This window comes from Siphateles boraxobius, unplaced genomic scaffold (assembly GCF_051911475.1).
Source record: "Siphateles boraxobius isolate OS27281-9 unplaced genomic scaffold, OSU_SipBor_1 24, whole genome shotgun sequence".
In the NCBI taxonomy this organism is placed as follows: Eukaryota; Metazoa; Chordata; class Actinopteri; order Cypriniformes; family Leuciscidae; genus Siphateles; species Siphateles boraxobius.
In genome coordinates, this window is record NW_027508855.1 from 17,806,244 (window position 1) to 17,825,464 (window position 19,221).

General features: G+C 41.1%; 3 protein-coding genes across 5 annotated transcripts in view; 1 reads left to right on the forward strand and 2 right to left on the reverse strand.

Moving 5' to 3' along the window:
* spef2 (sperm flagellar 2) overlaps positions 1-19,221 on the forward strand; it is a 112,431-nt gene that overhangs the window by 75,020 nt on the left and 18,190 nt on the right. The gene's annotated exons all lie outside the window — the stretch shown is intronic.
* Positions 3,415-19,221, reverse strand: part of fam111.2 (family with sequence similarity 111.2) — a 47,605-nt gene continuing 31,798 nt past the window's right edge. The window contains exons 1-7 of one of the 3 annotated variants that reach the window (XM_077241761.1): positions 8,506-8,584; positions 7,866-7,942; positions 7,657-7,733; positions 7,439-7,501; positions 6,803-6,853; positions 6,494-6,559; positions 3,415-6,145 (exon numbers count right to left, since the gene is read on the reverse strand). In XM_077241761.1, the coding sequence (XP_077097876.1) occupies positions 4,343-6,145; positions 6,494-6,559; positions 6,803-6,853; positions 7,439-7,501; positions 7,657-7,686 (2,013 nt within the window). In that variant the 5' untranslated portion in view covers positions 7,687-7,733; positions 7,866-7,942; positions 8,506-8,584 and the 3' untranslated portion in view covers positions 3,415-4,342. Of the gene's footprint in view, positions 6,146-6,493; positions 6,560-6,802; positions 6,854-7,438; positions 7,502-7,656; positions 7,734-7,865; positions 7,943-8,505; positions 8,585-19,221 lie in introns of those variants that run through there. The other 2 variants (XM_077241759.1, XM_077241760.1) reach the window with 2 other exon arrangements.
* On the reverse strand, positions 11,992-13,689 carry LOC143749286 (G-protein coupled receptor-associated protein LMBRD2B-like). Its single transcript, XM_077241833.1, has 5 exons — positions 13,670-13,689; positions 13,186-13,396; positions 13,025-13,099; positions 12,515-12,628; positions 11,992-12,213 (listed from the first exon to the last, which is right to left on the reverse strand). Exons 1-5 carry the CDS (start codon positions 13,687-13,689, stop codon positions 11,992-11,994), a joined length of 642 nt encoding a protein of 213 aa, XP_077097948.1.

Consider the following 19,221-nt stretch of genomic DNA (forward strand, 5'->3'; position numbering starts at 1 on the left):
TTTCATTATAAACTTTTTATTACAATTATTATTTACTTTTAGACAAAGTAATTTTTAGGAGTCAAGAATGAGATCAATATATTTGGGCCTGATTAAAATAATATTTTATACTTTTTTAATATTTTAATAAAATAAAATAAAAAGTTTAAAATTCTAACAGTTTACATTGACTAAGTAAATTAAAATCATAAAAAAGAAAAACACACCTGATGTGCATTCTTTGTTCTTCATTTTCTATAAGCAGAGTTAACAAACCTTACTGTATTTTCGTGTAATTCATTAAAAGAAGGTACACCGCCATCTTGCTCCGACGAAACTGACTTGAACGCACCTCACTTCGTATGTACGAACTTCACAGGAGGACTTGAACGCACCAATAACAACCGCTGAAAACAGATAACACAGGTTATACCCTTACTAGGAACGTTTTTTCTTCATGGAAGTTTTACGTTTGGTGAGCTAATAAAATATTAAAGCTATTAAATATTAAAATGTCCATCTAGTTTGAACTTGCAGCGCTAAAGCTCTCTCCTCGGAAGCTTTGTGTTTAAATACCTAATAAAATATTTACTCCGCTTCGTGTCCTCATCACCGTGTCGGGGGTTATTCTGAGATAACAACCGGCTGCAGGTTCCTGGGCACTATCATCTCCCAGGACCTGAAGTGGGACAATCACATTGACTCCATTGTGAAAAAGGCCCAGCAGAGACTGTACTTCCTTCGCCAGCTGAGGAACTTCAACTTGCCACAGGAGCTGCTGATTCAGTTCTACTCAGCCGTCATTGAGTCTGCCTTATGCACTTCCATCACTGTCTGGTTTGGTTCAGCTACCAAATCAGACATCAGGAGACTACAACGGACAGTCCGGACTGCGGAGAGGATTATTGGTGCCCCCCTGCCAAACCACCAGGACCTGTACTCTTCCAGAGAGAAAGAGAGCAGGTAAAATCATAACAGACTCCACTCACCCTGGACACCACCTGTTTGAACTGTTACCGTCAAGACGGAGACTCAGATCACTGGCCACAAGAACATCTCGGCACAGGAACAGTTTCTTCCCACAGGCCATTTCCCTCCTGAACAGTTAACACTCCTCCCAAGGCATATGCCTGTAAGTGCAATACTCCCACTGTTTAGTGCAATATCCCACAACTCAGGTGATACTTTATATGTAGATTTATTTATTTATAATATTCAAAACACTGTAAATATGTTCATAATCTGTAAATCTGAAAATGTCTATTCTGACTAAACCCAACTGTGATACTTTTATTCTCATATATTTATATTTTTATTTTTTATTCTTAGAATTTTTAGTATTATGTTTCTTGTTGTATTTGTATTTGTATATGTCCACTGGAAGCCTCAGTACCAAAACAAATTCCTTGTGTGTGCAAGCACACTTGGCAATAAAGCTCTTTCTGATTCTGATTCTGATAGAGTCAGTCCCTCCCGCGCTAATGTATTCGGGGTTTAACAGCCGCTATTTTCTAATTCCAAAGAAAGACGGCAGACTCAGACCCATACCAGATCTGAGACATTTGAACAAGGCTCTCACGAGGCGGCCATTCAAAATGTTAACACTCAAACAAATTCTCACGCAAGTTCGCCTGGGCGATTGGTTTGTTACAATGGATCTGAAAGATGCATATTTTCACATTCAGATCGACCCTCGTCACAGGCCATTCTTGAGATTCGCCTTCGAGGGGAGGGCATTTGTCAGTTTCCCGGCCACCACGATCACAAGCCACGTTTCAGGCTTGCTACGGGGTGGGTTTGAGTGAATGAATGGTGTGTGTGTGTGTGTGTGTGTGTGTGTGTGGGCCCACTGCAGTGAATATTGTGTCATATAGCTTTTCTCAGCGCACTAAACTGTAACTTTTACACTCAGTGTGTGTTTCTTTATAATTTGTGAGGTATTTCATAAGTGTATTTAACGGAGTTTATCGGTATCCTATATACTGATTTTATTTGTTCTGAATCCTGGTTTTATTAGTACTGGTATCTGAGAGATTGCCTTTCGGGGCTTAAACTGTGTTTTGTTTTCTGTGAATTTGATTGTGTGAACCAGTTACGTGTTTAAATTCATTTATTGAGCCATTTAACATTGATCATTCCTTTTCATTAAATCTTTTTTTTTGTCTTGTACTCTTACCAGAGTGTTTTTTTTTTCAGGAGGGTTTTTTCTAACTTTATCGTTAAGGGATGTCAAGAGTTAATTCTGAGTAACTTCATTTGAAAGTATAGATTATTATTCTATTTTTCTACAATAAACTTAATTCATGTAGTAACAATAGAGGGGCTTAACTACAACATCTGTAGGCATATGGTTAATGAATTTGGGGCGTTCCCTATTTAGTCACAAGAAGGACAGGTAGGGGGCGTTACACGTCTGACCTGGGAATGCTCGGGAGTCAAATCGGTTTGTGTGTGATGTGTTGATTTTGCCGTGTGGCTGCGCACCACACACGATACGACCAAAACTGTTAGACCCCTGATTTTTTATCGCAGTGTGTGGGGTCTCTCAGGTTTGGAAAATCGGCCTACAATTTTAAAATCGTCCCATGTGAACCAGGCTACTCTGACAGTAAATTAAACGCTAACCACCATGGATAATGCAGACCAATGCCTTAGTAGTTCTTACTTCAATCTGTCTCCAGTGGGTTGGGCTAATCCAAAAGAGTGAAAACAAGGGGGGTGTTCTGAAGACAGACTGTTACCTGTGAAACAGGGGATGCGCTGAAAACACCCCCATTAGCAAATAGTGATGAAATGAATGTAATGAAATTAACGCTGCAAAAAGTCGACCAATCAGAATTTTAGTCGAGCCAGAACGTATCGACCAATTAATCGACTGGGAGATTACAGCCCTAGTAATTACATTTATAACTTTTTTAGTCTATTTCTCTGTTTATAACACCATTGTAACAGTTGCACAGAGACGTTTCAAATGATGCCACACATCACTGTGAAAAATCACTTGCATTCACGTGGTACATTGTATTATTTTGCAACCATTCTGAGTTACCTGAGTAAAGGGAAGGAAGAGAGGAGAAGAAACAAATGTGAAGGGAAGCTTTTCCGCATCTTCTCTGTGTGATGTGGAAACAGATGCCTGTATGTGTTTGTATCTCAGGAGATCTTAATACTGTTGTTACCTGGATGATCAAAAACTGATTTTATGTTTTGTGATAGCAAGTCCCTTTTTGACCTGAACAGTTAAACTGCTCAATATAGTCTTCAGGGAAAACCTCCAGATGCTGGAAAACCAATGAAATTGCTAGACCTGGAGGTCATCTAAATGCAAGTGTACTCCTCAAAGTTTAATGAATTAACTTTTTTTAAATTAACTTTCAATATTTATGAAACTTAATGTTTTACTGGGAAATAGATCAACATAAGACAGAAAACAAAGCCTTTTCATGTTTTATTTAATGTATTTTAAGTGTAATACAAATTAAATGTTATGTTTTACAATTCATTCAGTGTTTGGAAAACAAGATTATTAATAAAGATTCAACGTTTTATTATTTCTTATTTACAGGACATTCAAAACAATTTTCAGACCCAACAAACTGAAGATCCCCAAATCTTGCCAACATGAGCAGCAATAAAACCTTAACTAACACATGAATCACACACTAATGGTATAATGAATGTAAGTGGAATAAACATTAAAGCTGTATTTGTTATATTAAATGGTTTTATTAATTGTAATTGACATCTACATTCATCAAGCAGGTATGAAGAACAGTGATCTGGCGTTTTGCTGAGTCCTGATTTTAACCCTCAAAAGATGTTATTCTAAATGTATTTATTTTAGTGGGGGTACATTTGATTGTGTATTGTTTTCTCTTATTACAGTGATTGTCAAATCAATTAATTTGGTGCATTTGTGTTAAAGCTTGAACATGATCTCTTACAACAAAGACAAAACATTCAGATAAATCAATGTAAAATCACTATCAACAGACAAAAAAAGTACAAATATAAGAAAAATGCATATAAAGATATATGAGTGAATGAATTGTTGCATAAGTGAAATGAGTATATATGGATATATGAATACACAAGTATGTATGAATAACAATGTGAAGAAACAAATAGCTCCGTTCTGCTTGCTTGGCACGAGTCAGACCCACAAACACCTGCAGATGAGATGCATGACTTTACACTTGTCAAAAATAAGAAACCAAGTGTAATTTCTGCTTTTGAACACACAATCATCGCTAAGAATTATATGAAACATGAAACCCTATAATGACAGTGAAGAATCTCTCAGAGTTGAAGGCTTGATGTCATGTTTTCCCAAAGAAATGGCGGCACAAATGTGTGGACGGCTTCAAACAGCATCTTCCATCTCATAGTCGGTCTGATTCTCTTGATCTGCAGTTCCATACTCATAGCTTTTATCGCTGTAGGCTTCCAAGATATTAACAATATCATGCAAACCTCTTATCCTTGCCTGCGCTTTGATCATTTCCAGGATGGACTGCATGGAATAGGCGTATTCCACAATGCTCCTATTTTTTCCTCTTTCTCCTGGGTACACATATCCACCAGTGTGCATACCAATCAGATAGCAGTGTTCATCAAAAACTGGAGAGCCAGAAGATCCATGAAAGAAGCAAGAATTATAATTAAGCTGGTTTTCATAAATGTCCCATCTTTCTTCTAAACTCTTCTGTGTCATCACATTAATGAAATCACGATTCTCAGATATGTGTTTATCTGCTGCCTCTTGTGTTTTATCTTTCTCAATGATGAAGCAGGGGTCCGTTTTCTTAATCCCACCTTCTGGATGTCCCACAATGCAGATCCCACCGCGGCTAGGAAGGGGGCCAGGACTAAAACGACTGAGCAATTCAGGACGACCCGTGATTTCATCAACAGCATCCAGTTCAAGAAGAGCAAAGTCAAGACGCCTATTGTTGGTGTCTGTTATGTTACAGTAAGCAGCAATCTGTTTCTTGACCGGCACCAGTTTCACCTTTGAGTCCAGACGTTCAAAATCAAATGCAGCTTCTAAAGACTTTGTAGAAGAAATCTTATCTGGAGACTCGAGAAATTCCCTAACAACATGTGCGTTAGTGAGAATAAATTGCCCAAAAAGTAGGAAGCCGGTTCCACTGGCGGATCCCTCCACTCGAATCTGACACACAGAGTCAGAGAGTCTCATGAGTTGCTTTATTTTATACACCTCAGAGAAACTCTCAACACTTTTATCATATTCTTCTCTGAAGAACTTATGGACCTGAGTCTTGTTCTTAAGGTTCTGTCGCTGCTTTAACGTCTCCAGTAAATCTTTAAACTGTTCACGCAGAATTCCCAGAATCTCTCCCGAGTCAATTATTTTAGAGTATTTAGTTGAAGTATTTGAGGATTTCATTGTGTTTCTCTTCTGTGTTTCTTTTTGTTCAGTGTTGAGGGGATGCTGGTTAGAATCAACATTTTCTTTCAAATCAGCGGCTGAAGCTTCATTCATTTCAGTGTTGACATCACTCAAGAAGTCTTCTAGGCTCTCTGGCTGGTCTTCTAGGCTCTCTGGCTGGTCACTGATAACAATGATCTCAAAATGCTTTCCATCAAGATGCTCTACGGTGTGTGACTTTCCATAGATTGTCTCGCTTCCTAACTCACGGAGTGCACACTTTCTTTTGAATATGGCATTGATGAAGCGTCCGTCACGCCGAAGAGCTTTCTTCAGTTTCTCTTCTTTGAACGCGTACACACAGACATCCTCAACTTTCTTCCTCAGCTCATGGTTTTTCATTAAGCGTTTTATTTTATTCCCTCCTTTTGTTTTAATGTAAAATATTACTATGTTTTCTGATTCATTGGAGAATGAAAGCCTTCCAGTTTTTCTTTTCTTTTTATCATTTCTAGTATTTTTGATGAAGGTTATGTCTAAGAGCTCATCTTTTTCAATAAGACAGCAGGGGAAATCGGTCTTCACAGCAGCTCCAAAAACTTCTCCTTTGGATCTCTTGATGACTATTTCTTTCTCCATGTTGTCTTTTTTAATCTTCTTGAAAATTTCGTTTGTATTAAGAGCATCAAGCACAGTCTTGGATGTATCACACGCCACTGCATGTTTCTTGAATTTGTAGCGGAAACTGAACCTGTGGCTTTGCCCCTCGTCGCACTGTTAAATTCAGAAGAACAATAATACAAAAAAGCATTTAAACACTTGTAAATAAATGATTTCCATAAAATGATTAGCCATATTGTGCAACATTATGCTATACACAAGTAATATACATCAGGGATGATTATCCATACAATTTTAATTTGATTTAATTTGGATCCACAAGTCACTGATCACAACAGTTCATAATGTTCACTTTTATTTTTTTAATTATTTTATTTATGTGTATTATTCATGAAGTAGAAGATCAGCCACTGATTCGACAGTGATCTGAAGGACAAGAAATGCAATACAGGTAAAGGCATCTGAATCGATAAGCACCAAGTACCATTAACATTCACATACCTGCTGCATATGGCTTTTTGATGGACCCTCTTTAACTTCATCCTTGAAAAAATTATTCTTCCTCTCCTAAAAAAAATATCAACAAAACAGTATTGTTAATATGAGTCCACTAGTGAAGGTTTACCATCATATTATAAATCATAAGCAATGCAATAAATTGTCAGTCTAAAAATATATGGATTTTTAAAGCATCTATCAAGAAGCTTTGTCTTTCCAAAATGCTTTAGCTAGAGAAATTCCACACACTTTTTCATGAGACCCTTAAATAATCTTCACCCAATGATACAGATATGTCAGCATGCAACAAACCTTTAGAGGGTCACGGCCATTGTTTCCTTTTTTCTTTTTTGGTAGATTTTTCTAGAACAATGGCATAAGAAACATTAAAATAGCATATATTATTATTATTATTAATTGAACACATTTGAATCTAATACAATTCAAAACATTACCAAAATTACATCGAATTTTATGATATTGCACACAAAATTTATCAAAAGAGCACTCCAAGTAAGATTGTTAGTTCCTTTAACATGAACCATTTAAAAATACGAAATCTCAGAGTACGAAAAAAAGTTCATTAAACTTTCTATATATTGCAAGTCTTCTAAAGCTATAGAGTAGTTTAGTGCGAGGAACTGACTAACATTTGGTATTTGTATTCTTTGAATACAGAAACAAATGTGGAGGGAAAAACTTTATCATTTGAAAAACTAAGTTGAATAAAGGCATTTTTTGGTCTGCTAATCTTCCTCGCATGTGACAGGATCCAGTAGACTGGGAATATAGTGCACAAGCTATATATATATTTTATGAGTTTGACAACTCAGTGTCTTTTGCACTTGTTTATTTACTTGACCTTGATGTTTTCATTGGCTGAGACATGAGCAATTACCTAAAACGTCTTACACCTGAATCATTATTATTGAAATTTCATGGGCTTACCTGTACATTTTCACCAGTTTGTGACGCCCTTCTGGCTTCACTGTTGCTGTCAGTCGGCCCTTTCTGAAATAGACATTCCACAATCTTCACCATAACCATTTAGATTAAGGCTAAACATTTCAGTGTTCAACATAAAGAATGGCTAGCCAAGTTTAGAAATTTGATAATCAATGTTTATAAATCAGATATATGATGCATAATATTTTGCATTTTGTCACCCGAAAATAATTCAAAATGCTGTTATTCATTTTCTTTGCTGGTGTTGATCAAGAGTGATGTTGCTAATTCAGTGTTTCTGTGAAGAGAACAAATGACGAGATCAAGTTTAATATCTCAAAGAAATCTGATTAAAATATATTAGCATGCATTACTAAAGTATATATAGAGCAATGTACTGTAAATAATTGGTAAATACAAATTTGCTTACAATGCAGTTGAGCTTACAATCCAGCTGTGAAAAATGTGTATTTTCGCTATATATTTTTCACACAAAGGGATAATTTGCTGAAATATCAAACAACACAAGGAGATTGTGATAAAAAAAAACTACCTTTGGATTAGCCTACTGTTTGCAGAACTTTGCACTATTTTTTGAAAACATTAGACAAATTAAAGCCTATTGCACACAGTATTTAATAGGCATTCACTAAAGCCATTCCGCTCCCCATCGTTTGGCGAAGGCCGAATTCATTAAAGTCTAACCAATAATATCCTCCTTTGCCGTCCGCAGTTTTTTAAAGCGGGAAAAGTTAAAGCGCCTCACGTGACATGATTCTACAAGATTTGTTCACCAACGAAAAGCCACTAATCCAAACATCTTTGGTATCATCGCGTTTTAGAGTCTTTGATGTTCATAGATACACACTGCAATGTAAATTGTTTTTTTATTATTATTGTAAATTCATTCACAAACAAGTCACAACAAGCGCATTTTGTCCTTTACGGCATTTGTTTTATTACCAGTGAAAACATGTTTTATGAAAGTAGATAACCGAAATCAATCATGCTAGAATGTATTTTTAGTAATTATATTTAGCTGAATATGATATTTTGTTTTAAAAAGTTACCTTATGCGAGTTAAGAAAGCTTACGAAGCAGGAGAAAGTGCGTGTCGTCTGTTTTCAGCTGTATGTGATTTGATCATGTGATCTCATGCAGCCCGCGCAAAAGATTTAAAATTCTTCTAGTTTTTTTGTTTGGTTAGACTATTGTAAAAGCTACATACCGCCACCTATTATAATGGAGTGAGTACATGATAAAGTCTTTGGTAAAATCATGGCTTTATTGATCTCTAGACCAGATTCACGTAGAAATAATCTTCTCTTTCTTCTTACATTTTTTTAATATATTGTTTATTCTCTACCTTTATCTATAACGGTTACCCAGATTATTTTGCCAGTGTTTGTTGAAGTTGCTTTTAATTAGTAATTCACTACCTAATTTTTTTCCCAAGAGGAATCTTTTATAAATATTTCCCAATGCTATATTTTGCTAATTTTACTATTTAATTAACCATGTACCCCTATATATCTGGCATCCAGCAGAATTGGAGCTAATTTATTTTTATTTAACTCAAAATGCTTCACATATACACTTTGTTTCTGTTAATCACTGGCATGGCAATAAATAAATAGAGTCCACTTTAATTTTATGAATTATGTTTGTTCAGCTCATAATAGAACATCATATAGAGAAACATCCAGTTGGCAAATTTTTGATAAATGCCCATATATTGCGATACACAAGAGTCATGTGGTGGTAGAGACGTTGTTACAGTGTTGTGTGAATGCCTACTTAAAGCACTTGGGATTTTGAATCTCATAGACAGCACAAAAACAGAAATGGCATAAAAAAAACAATATCCTTTTTAGCTCTAACTCTAAATTATGGTGGGTGCGAGCTGCATGATGAGACCATAGATTGTTTTTTTAAAGAACACAATAAAAATGACAATCAAATCTACCATTGAGCAGCATTAAAATATCAAGTTTTTTTCTCATTCAGTAATACACAATTGTACAGAAAAGTAATTAAAATCTCAGGAATATTTATTTGAGGTATTGAGGAAATTCAAACAAACAAAAACATAAATAAAAGAAAGAAAATAAAACACAAATTGTTGACAATTTCAGTAGCTCTGAACAGTAATTAAATATTAATTCAGAGACATTTATAATAAATAGACCATAATTGAAAAAGTAAAACAGCATTCATGTTATATGCATTCACTTTTTGATCAAAGAGATTTTAAGTTTACAGTACAAAACAAGAGCTGAACAACCAAAATTAGACATTTTCTTCAGATTTTCTACTGTAACTTTAAAGTGTGATCTGTTAAATAATGAACAAATAAACAAGTGTTTCCTGTGATGATTTACTGGTCAAACAAGTTCTCATCCTGAGGGTGAAAGTTCAGAGTGAAGTGTAGATTAGGACACAGTGGGACCTTCATGCATCTGGGTGACCTTAAATAAACTCTATTCTTTCAATAGAATCTTTAAACTTCAAATTAGGATTCTATAGAAAACTAACGTGACATTTTTCGTCCCTTTTCAGCCACATATTAATGTTCCTCTGCATGAAAACCAACCGTCACTCCTGTGAAGATGCTGTACCTTCAGTGCACTACAGTTGTGTACAGTATGTGGGGTTTGCTATTTTGGCTTCATCTGAATGTAAAGGGACAATGGGAGGTAAGAGCAACACACACACACACACACACACACACAAACACACAGAAAACGCATACAAAAGAGACACACAGAAGCGTTAAAGCTGCAGTCTCTCACTGGACACTTCAGGAAGAGTGCGAAGATTAAAAAGTGCAAACAGTTTCCCTTCAATGTTCTCCTTGTTCTCATACATCATCAAAGATGCGGCTACGAGATGCAGAGGTCGCGAGGTAATGTCCTCCAGCGTACCTACAGAGAGATGATGACATTCATTAACAACGAGAGAACTACATGTTCTTCAGTGAAAACCTTCAAAATGCCTAATGTCCCAATAGTTTCTTCTTATATCTTATACTTGAAATGTGTCATTGTGTGCGATAAATACCATTGGCTCTTATGATAAATAGCTTGGAATGTTCATTATTTTCAAATCACTGTATGTAAAATTGTCAGTGAGTAATGTAAATCAAATCAAATCAAAATGAAATCAACAATGAAGGTTTAATATTAAAATATTATTTAATATTAAATAATTTTTGTATTTAACATTAAACTTAAGTATTTATATATATATATATATATATATATATACATATATACACACACACACACACTGAACAATATTATAAACGCAAAACTTTTGATTTTGCCCCCATTTTTCATGAGCTGAACTCAAAGATCTAAGACTTTTTCTATGTACAAAAGGCCTATTTCTCTCAAATATTGTTCACAAATCGGTCTTAATCTGTTAGTGAGCACTCCTTTGACTCAATATCATAGCTTATAATAGCATTCATTACTTAAGGTTAGCGATTTAAAAAAAAACCTTAACCCTAAATATAAAACTTTACTGTGCAATGTGTGCGCTCTGACATGAATGACATCTCAAATTGTGCGGCTTATTGATGAAAGGTGTTCAGGTGTAAGCGATCAGACTTGGATTACAAAACAGGCAAAAATCCCATAGACTTCCATTGACAGAGGGATCCGAGCCTTTGACAACAACTTAGCTACCGCATTTCAACACCCAGAATTTCTCTTTGTGCTGGTCACGGGTAGGTGGACAATAGTCATGTGTGCTGAAACGAACCAACCATTCCAAACATGCATACTATACAGAGTCTTTTCAAAGTGGCTTGACATTTGATAAGAAAACTATTGATATTTCCATTGGTATTTGGCAAAAAAAAACTGTTCCACAAACATTGCAATCTTGCTAAACTTCTTTTTGTGGAAGTCTAGTTTTACGAAAAATCCGCTTATCTGTTTCATCAAAGCAATCTTTACCTGGGTGGTTTCTGACGCTCTATATTAGGATTTTAAGATTTTTCATAAAACCAGACTGTTCCACGTAAACAAGTTTAGCAAGATTGCAATGTTTGCAGTCTGGTTTTATGAAAAATCTTAAAATATCGAGCTGCAGAAACCACATAGGTAAAGCTTGCGTTGAAGAAATGATGAGCAAACACAGTTGTAGGCATCGATTAAACGGTGATAAAGCAAGATGTATATTTTAGACCAGGCATCTTCACAAAAATCACAAGGCTAAAAGTTATTCCTAATGTGGAAATTCAGGGGCGTGTCACTCCTAATTTTAGGTACATTTTTCATCTAAGACTAATTCACAAAGCATTGTAACGTTAAAAGTATCTCCTAAACCTAGTACAGCTCAGAAGTCGTCCTGAGGACTTCTAAAATCATAAGAGAAACTCAGAAACGACCCAAAGCATGTCTGCTGCATTGTTTGCCAGGAATGCATTGTTTTAAAGTCTTTTTAAAGGCATTCTCATTATGAATGAGCCTTTGCTCTGTTGAAGGATTACAGATCTCTGTATCTCTCATAAAGGTGTTATTGTAGTAAGACCAGAAAGGTGTTTTTGACTACAAAAGAGAGAGAATGTGTTCACAGGTTTCCTCACCCACGGTGGGCGTGTACAGGTACTTGCTGATCCATCCAGGCGCTTCTGCAGAGGGGAAGCTGTGAATGAACTGGTGGGTGGAGCTTGTCTCGTTTTTGGCCACGTCCTCTAAGTGAAAAGCCTCGTCCAATAGAATCTGCCACTGAACTTGTGTGCGGTTATGCCTCTGAACAGCATAGATCACCTGACAGGAGATATTAATACAATACATAAGTCTCAATCATCATATATATTTGAATATAAATACATTTATATAATACAAAATATTTACATAATTATATTTATAATTTCACTTGTAAATAAAACAATAATACATCTTAAATTGACTATTTTAATTTTAAATGCATTTATTCTTAAAATTGTAATATTTGTTTTTAAAGTTATATTTAAAATTGTTTAAATAATATTTATATTATTTATAAATAATAAATGTCAGTGAATTTGCTTTATATTAATATTCTATATAGCTGCAGTGTTTACATTACCTTTTTATGTAGTTTGACTAAACTATTTTTACTAGGATAAGGGTTTCCTTTGTCATCAAAGTCCTCATAATCGTCCATGTTTCTGCCCATCTTTTCCTGGTATTCTACAGGACACTGAGAAAGATGTGAGGGTATTAATACTCCATAGGTGCGTCCCAATTTGCGTACTTGTGCACTATTCAATTACGTTTTGTAGTATAATTAGTGTAAGTAGAGTTTTCACTAAAAAATTCCGAATAGAAAAAGTGCACTTTAAATACCCGGATGAAGCACTTAATAAACCGGAAAAAAAAAAGTGTGTAATGTTGGACACTTCAATGCAACTCCGCTTTCATTATGTAGCGGAGGGGGAGGGGCATCAGATTCAGATGTTGAATGATAAAATAACCTTATAAAATTAATTCACTACTTGGTTGAGTGCATAAGTGCATAGTGTATAGTCTGTCATTTGGAAACGATCATATATTTACACATGCACAATCAGTAGGATGAAGATTATATGAAACTTACCTTTCTCAGAATAGTGTCAATGCATTTGCGTAGAGGATGGTTGTACTTGATTGTTTCATTAACCGTTCTGACATCCTGTAAAAGAGTGGACATTTAAGTATGCATTTATTTTTATAAAAGATAATGCATGAACTTTGATCAAAGAAATGACAATCCCTCACCTCCATAACATCTTCCAGGTTTTCTTCGGCGTCTGCTTTTTCCGTCATCAGTTTTGCTGCTTTAAAGTATGTCTTTGCCAGCAGCTGTCCGTGGCATGATGCCCTCCAATAGGAGCGAGGGATTTCCACCAGGCCGTATCCCAGCAACAACACCAGCAGGAACAACCCCCAGGTGTTGGCGGCGGTAATGCCAATCGTCCGCAAGTCAGACCTTTACAATATGTATAGGTTAAATATGTCAGCTAGGGAATGAGATGTGCATTGGTCTAGAAATGAAAGGAGTATTGTGATTGGCTAAAGGGGAAAGAAGAGGGCGTAACACTAACCAGGAGAGGTGCCATTTCAGAGGTGTGACTGCGACGTAGATGAGCAAGGAGCAGAAGTTAAGCAGGTTTGTGCCATAATAAATGGCGTTCTCTTACGAGAGTACTCTCGTGTTGCGTAAGCTAGCTTACGCTACGGGAAAACCTCTTTTTGAGAATACTGAAGCCAAAAATTATCCATAATTTTGCATTAATTTAAAACGCATTGCTGCATAGAGCAGACCTAGGCGAGACGGCTCGCGCGCCTATTGGTTGCTCTGCGGCAACTGCTGCAGCCTATCGGTGGACTATTCATGACGTCAGCGCCAATCAGGGCGCGGGTGCCCTTGCGCGTCACATAATGTGAGTGTGTGACGTGTGTGTGTGTGTTTCAGGGAGAACTTCAGGCAGTACCTACAGAAGCCGGATCTGAAGCAGGAGTTTGTAAGCGCATGGCAGTGTGATTATAACAGCGTTCCTGACAACATCAGAGAGGACGAGGAGACCAAAGGAGAGCTCCATCAAAGACTGGATGTGAGACACTCCTGACCTGCAAAAAAAATCTGTATTTTTGTCGTGTTTTCCTGTACTAATATCTAAACATTCAAGATACATTTATTTGATAAGAAAAATGACATCAGATATAAAGACTTTATGCTTAAAGCAAGTGAAGAAAAATAAACTTGTTTTCCCTTTGAACTACATTTAATTTTTACCCTATTGACAGATTTGCTGTCTCGTATTGAATATAAAATCACTTAATTTTGATACATATTTCAGGAGACCCAATATCTTGTCATTTTGCTTCTCAAGTCAGTGTATCTTGATATAATAATGTGTACTGAAAGACAAAACTAAAAAAATGTTTGTAGTGTAACTCGTAAAAAAAGACGTCTCTGCAAGTTTGTATTTTCACAGGTAAAAACATGCTAGATTTCAGCACAGAAAACACAGTTGTACAAAACCATAAATCATGTGTTTTGTGTGATATTTGCCGTATATTTATTTGCAGTAATAAAACAAGGATATGCATTTTAAAATATTTATTTATTTTTCTGTGCGAATTTCATTTAAACCTATCTATGTTCAATGTTTTTCAAGTATTTCAGTAGTTTTGATGTTACATGGTATTGTTAAAAACCAATAAAAAGTTGATGAAAAATAAAAAAAAGGCAACATGCAGTAGTGCAAAATATTCACAGATGCCAAAAAAAAATATTTTCAGTGAGCGTTTGCTGCAGGGTTATCACAAATTAGCCACAAAGAAATATTTGTCGCAAAAAAAAAAGTTCAAACTTTCATTCTAATCAGTGTTTTCATTTTGTGCAGGACTTGCGTGAGCGTCTGTGGGACATCTGTGATAAACGCAAGGAAGAAGCGGAGCAGGAGAGAACGTCCTGGTTGCGTATGCAACCCACCGTTCCCTGAAGGAGGGAACGGAGGACGTAGTCGACGCGGACTGAAATGGGATCACGCTAGGGAGCCTATCGTCTTCGAGTATTATTGAACGAGCCAATACACATTGGCGTGCGAGATTTGCATCTCACACTCCGCCCCGCAGCGCGGGTATAAATACGGAAGTGGATGCACGCACCATTTGCTTTTCGCTGAGGAGCCGAGCGTAACTCGGAGTCAGCGGTGGTCCAGCGGTAGTGGCAAGGGGACTACGTCCTCCGTTCCCTCCTTCAGGGAACGGTGGGTTGCATACGCAACCAGGACGTTCCCTTTCAGTCGATAACGTCGGACGTAGTCGACGCCGACTGAAATGGGATCAACCATTGAACACGCCACTAACGCTGCCACCTTCCAGTGCCTAGACAAAAGCCTTCTGATCCTCCCGACGTTCTAGCGGAAAAGGACAGGGCTTAGGCCAGGAAGTCGCTGCTGTTCCACAAGACCCACTCAGTTAGACTTGGTAACACTGGGAAAGCGTGCCCAACATTGGAAGGAAGGGACGCTGCGGAAGCCCAACCAACCCGAAAGGGGGGGGGGGGAATACACATATGAACTGGGCGGAGGGCCGGGCAGTATAACATATGGAATGTCACTGGGGTGGCTCCAGCCTGGAGAGGGGGGAGACACACCAATTTACAGTGACGGCAGGACTCTGCCAAGGGAAAGACACGGGCTCACTTTGGGGAGCCGTATCGTGGAAGAATACACATATGGGGTCGCCGTAGGGACCGCAACATATGGACCCAGCCTAACACGGGTTCCACACTGCATACGAGTGGTAGGCCTAACACCAGACGTTCCGCCACGTCCGACGTTGGGGGGGGGTACGGAGGAGCTCAACAGGTTCCGGACAAGGGAATTCAACCGGAGCGAAACGGCGCACGTATCCGGTCCGTAAGAGGGGAATGGAAGCGGCAACACCCCTTGTGGAGTGAGCTCGCAGTCCGGGGGGACAGGGCTCACCTTGGGACTCATACGCCAAGATGATGGCATCCACTATCCAGTGGGCCAACCTCTGCTTGGAGACAGCCTTTCCCTTCCGCTGATCTCCATAACAGACGAAGAGCTGCTCTGAGGTCCTAAAGCTTTGCGTTCTGTCCACGTACAAGCGCAGAGCGCGAACGGGGCAGAGAAAAGCCAGGGCTGGGTCTGCCTCCTCCGGGGGCAGCGCTTGCAGGTTCACCACCTGGTCCCGAAAGGGGGTGGTAGGAACCTTGGGCACATATCCAGGCCGGGGTCTCAGGATAACGTGAGAGTTAGCCGGCCCGAATTCCAGGCACGATTCGCTGACCGAAAATGCGTGCAGGTCCCCTACCCTCTTGATGGAGGCCAAAGCAAGTAGGAGAACTGTCTTTTGGGACAGAATTTTTAACTCTGCTACCTGCAAAGGCTCGAAGGGCGGTCTCTGCAGTGCGGTTAGCACCAGAGATAAGTCCCAAGAGGGTATAGAGGGGAGGCGAGGCGGATTCAACCTCCTCGCTCCCCTCAGGAACCTGACGATCAAGTCATGCTTCCCCAGGGATTTCCCGTCTACTGCATCGTGATGTGCGGCAATAGCGGCGACATACATTTTGAGGGTGGAGGGGGACAGCCGACGCTCCAAAGCCTCTTGCAGGAAAGAAAGCACGGAAATGATCGAACACCTTCGGGGGTCTTCTCCTTGAGAAGCACACCACTCAACGAACAGTTTCCACTTCAGGGAGTAAGCAAGCCTCGTAGAGGGAGCTCTCGCTGACGTGATGGTATCTACGACTGCCTGTGGTAGACTACCTAGAACCTACGCGTCCCGTCCAGTGACCATCCACATGGAGTCTCCAATAGTCTGGACGCGGGTGCCATATGGTGCCCCGTCCCTGAGAGAGTAGATCCTCTCTCAGAGGAATAGGCCAGGGAGGAGCTGTCGAGAGGAGAAAAAGTTCGGGGAACCAGGTTCGGTTGGGCCAATAAGGGGCAACTAGCAAAACCTGCTCCTCTTCCTCCCTGACTTTGCACAGTAGTTGTGCAATAAGGCTCACTGGGGGAAACGCATACTTGCGGAGGCCCCGGGGCCAGCTGTGAGCCAGTGCATCCGTCTCGAGGGAATAAAACAACTGGCAATGGGACGAGTCCGGAGAGGCAAACAGATCTATCTGTGCGGCCCCGAAGTGGTCCCATATCAGCTGGACCGCCTGGGGATGGAGCCGCCATTCTCCCGAGGCCACAATCTGTCGTGAGAGCTCGTCGGCGGCACGATTGAGCAGGCCAGGGATGTGAACGGCACGAAGCGACCTCAGATGCTTCTGACCCCATAGGAGGAGGTGGCGGGCGAGTTGTGACATGCGACGGGAACGTAGACCACCTTGGCGGTTGATGTACGCAACGGTCGCAGTGTTGTCCGTCCGGACCAGTACGTGTTTGCCGAGCAGCGTCGTCCTGAGGCGTCTCAAAGCAAGGAGCACTGCTAACAACTCCAGGCAGTTGATGTGCCAATGCAGGCGGGACCCCGTCCAGGTGCCAGCTACTGCATGCCCGTTGTACGTGGCCCCCCAGCCAGTGTTGGAGGCGTCTGTGAAGACCACAGCATGCCTGGACACTTGTTCTGGGGACACACCGGCCCGGAGAAACGAAAGGTCCGACCACGGGCTGAAGGTTTGGAGGCAGGCCGGGGTGATTCTCACAGGGAGCGTGCCTCTCCGCCACGCCCACCTCGGGACTCGGTCGCGAAGCCAGTGCTGGAGTGGTCTCATATGAAGCAGGCCGAGCGGCGTAACTGCGGCTGCGGCTGCCATATGCCCCAGGAGCCTCTGAAAATGTTTCAGAAAAACCACTGTTCTGCTCTTGATAAAATTCAGGCAGTTCAGCACCGACCGGGCGCGATTCTCTGTGAGGCGCGCCGTGTGTTGGACCGAGTCCAGCTCCAAACCGAGAAAAGAGATCCTCTGCACAGGGGCGAGTTTGCTCTTCTCCCAGTTGACCTGAAGACCCAACTGGCTGATGTGCTGGAGCAGCAAATCCCTGTGTTCGCATAACAGCTCCCGAGACTGAGCTAGTATCAGCCAGTCGTCGAGATAGTTGAGAATGCGAATGCCCTGCTCTCTCATGGGAGCGAGGGCTGCCTCCGTAACTTTCGTAAAGACACGGGGTGACAGGGCCAGCCCGAAGGGTAAGACTTTGTACTGATACGCCTGACCCTCGAACGCGAAACGCAGGAATGGCAGGATGGAGACATGAAAGTACGCGTCCTTCAGGTCGATCGCTGCAAACCAATCCTGGGGACGGACACATTGGAAGATGCGTTTCTGCGTCAGCATTCTGAACGGGAGCTTGTGAAGGGCCCGATTCAGGACTCGCAGGTCCAGGATTGGTCGTAACCCACCCCCTTTCTTGGGTATAATGAAGTACGGGCTGTAAAAGCCGGCCTTCATATCGGCTACCGACACCGGCTCTATCGCGTCCTTCGCCAGCAGGACCGCGATCTCCGCGCGCATGACAGGAGCAGATTCGCTCGACACTGAAGTGTGGCGAATGCCACTGTACTTGGGCGGACTCCGGCGGAACTGAATCGTGTAGCCGAGCCTGATGGTACGGAGGAGCCAGCCGGACGGGTTGGAGAGCACTTTCCAGGCCTCGAAGAAACCGGACCAGGGGGACCAAAGGTAACACAGGCATACCCGGGGTGGGGCAGCGCAGTGGAGGACAGGGACCCGGCTCGGAAGGCCCGTGGGCGGCCCGAAGCGGGGTCTGAGTGAGCCGTGCTGCACTTACCTGTCTCCACGGGGCAACAGAGGATGGGAGAGAAGGCGGATGACCGGGTCCTCGACCACCTCGTGTTGCGGGCTGGCGAACAAGAGGGGGCTGGGGGGAGCAAGGCTGTTCTACAGGGTCGCAAGCCGCCAGCCTCGCCCTCTTGGGACCCAGGGACGGAGAAATTCGCTCTTCTGATAATTTGGGTACCACTGGACTCCGGAGAACCAATGGTGGAACGGTAACCATCTGAAGAGTTAGTCCCCCCATCCCTGGGTGGCCTGTCTCAGGAACGTTTCTGACACTCGCCCCCTGGCTGGGCAGTGACTGAGACAGACTGGGCGGCCTGCCTGCTGCTGGTTCTACGCTGGGGCCTGGGTGAAGGCTGTTGCGGAGACCCCGCGGAACCGGAGGCAGCGGCAGGGGGGCGCCCTCGGCGACGAACGGGCGGAGGGACTATCCCCGGCGGCAGGGTGGAGGCAACAGCGGGCCGCCGGGATAGGGTGTGTCGGGGAGCCTCCGTCCGAACCTGGGTGGCAGAGAACTGTTGGGCGCA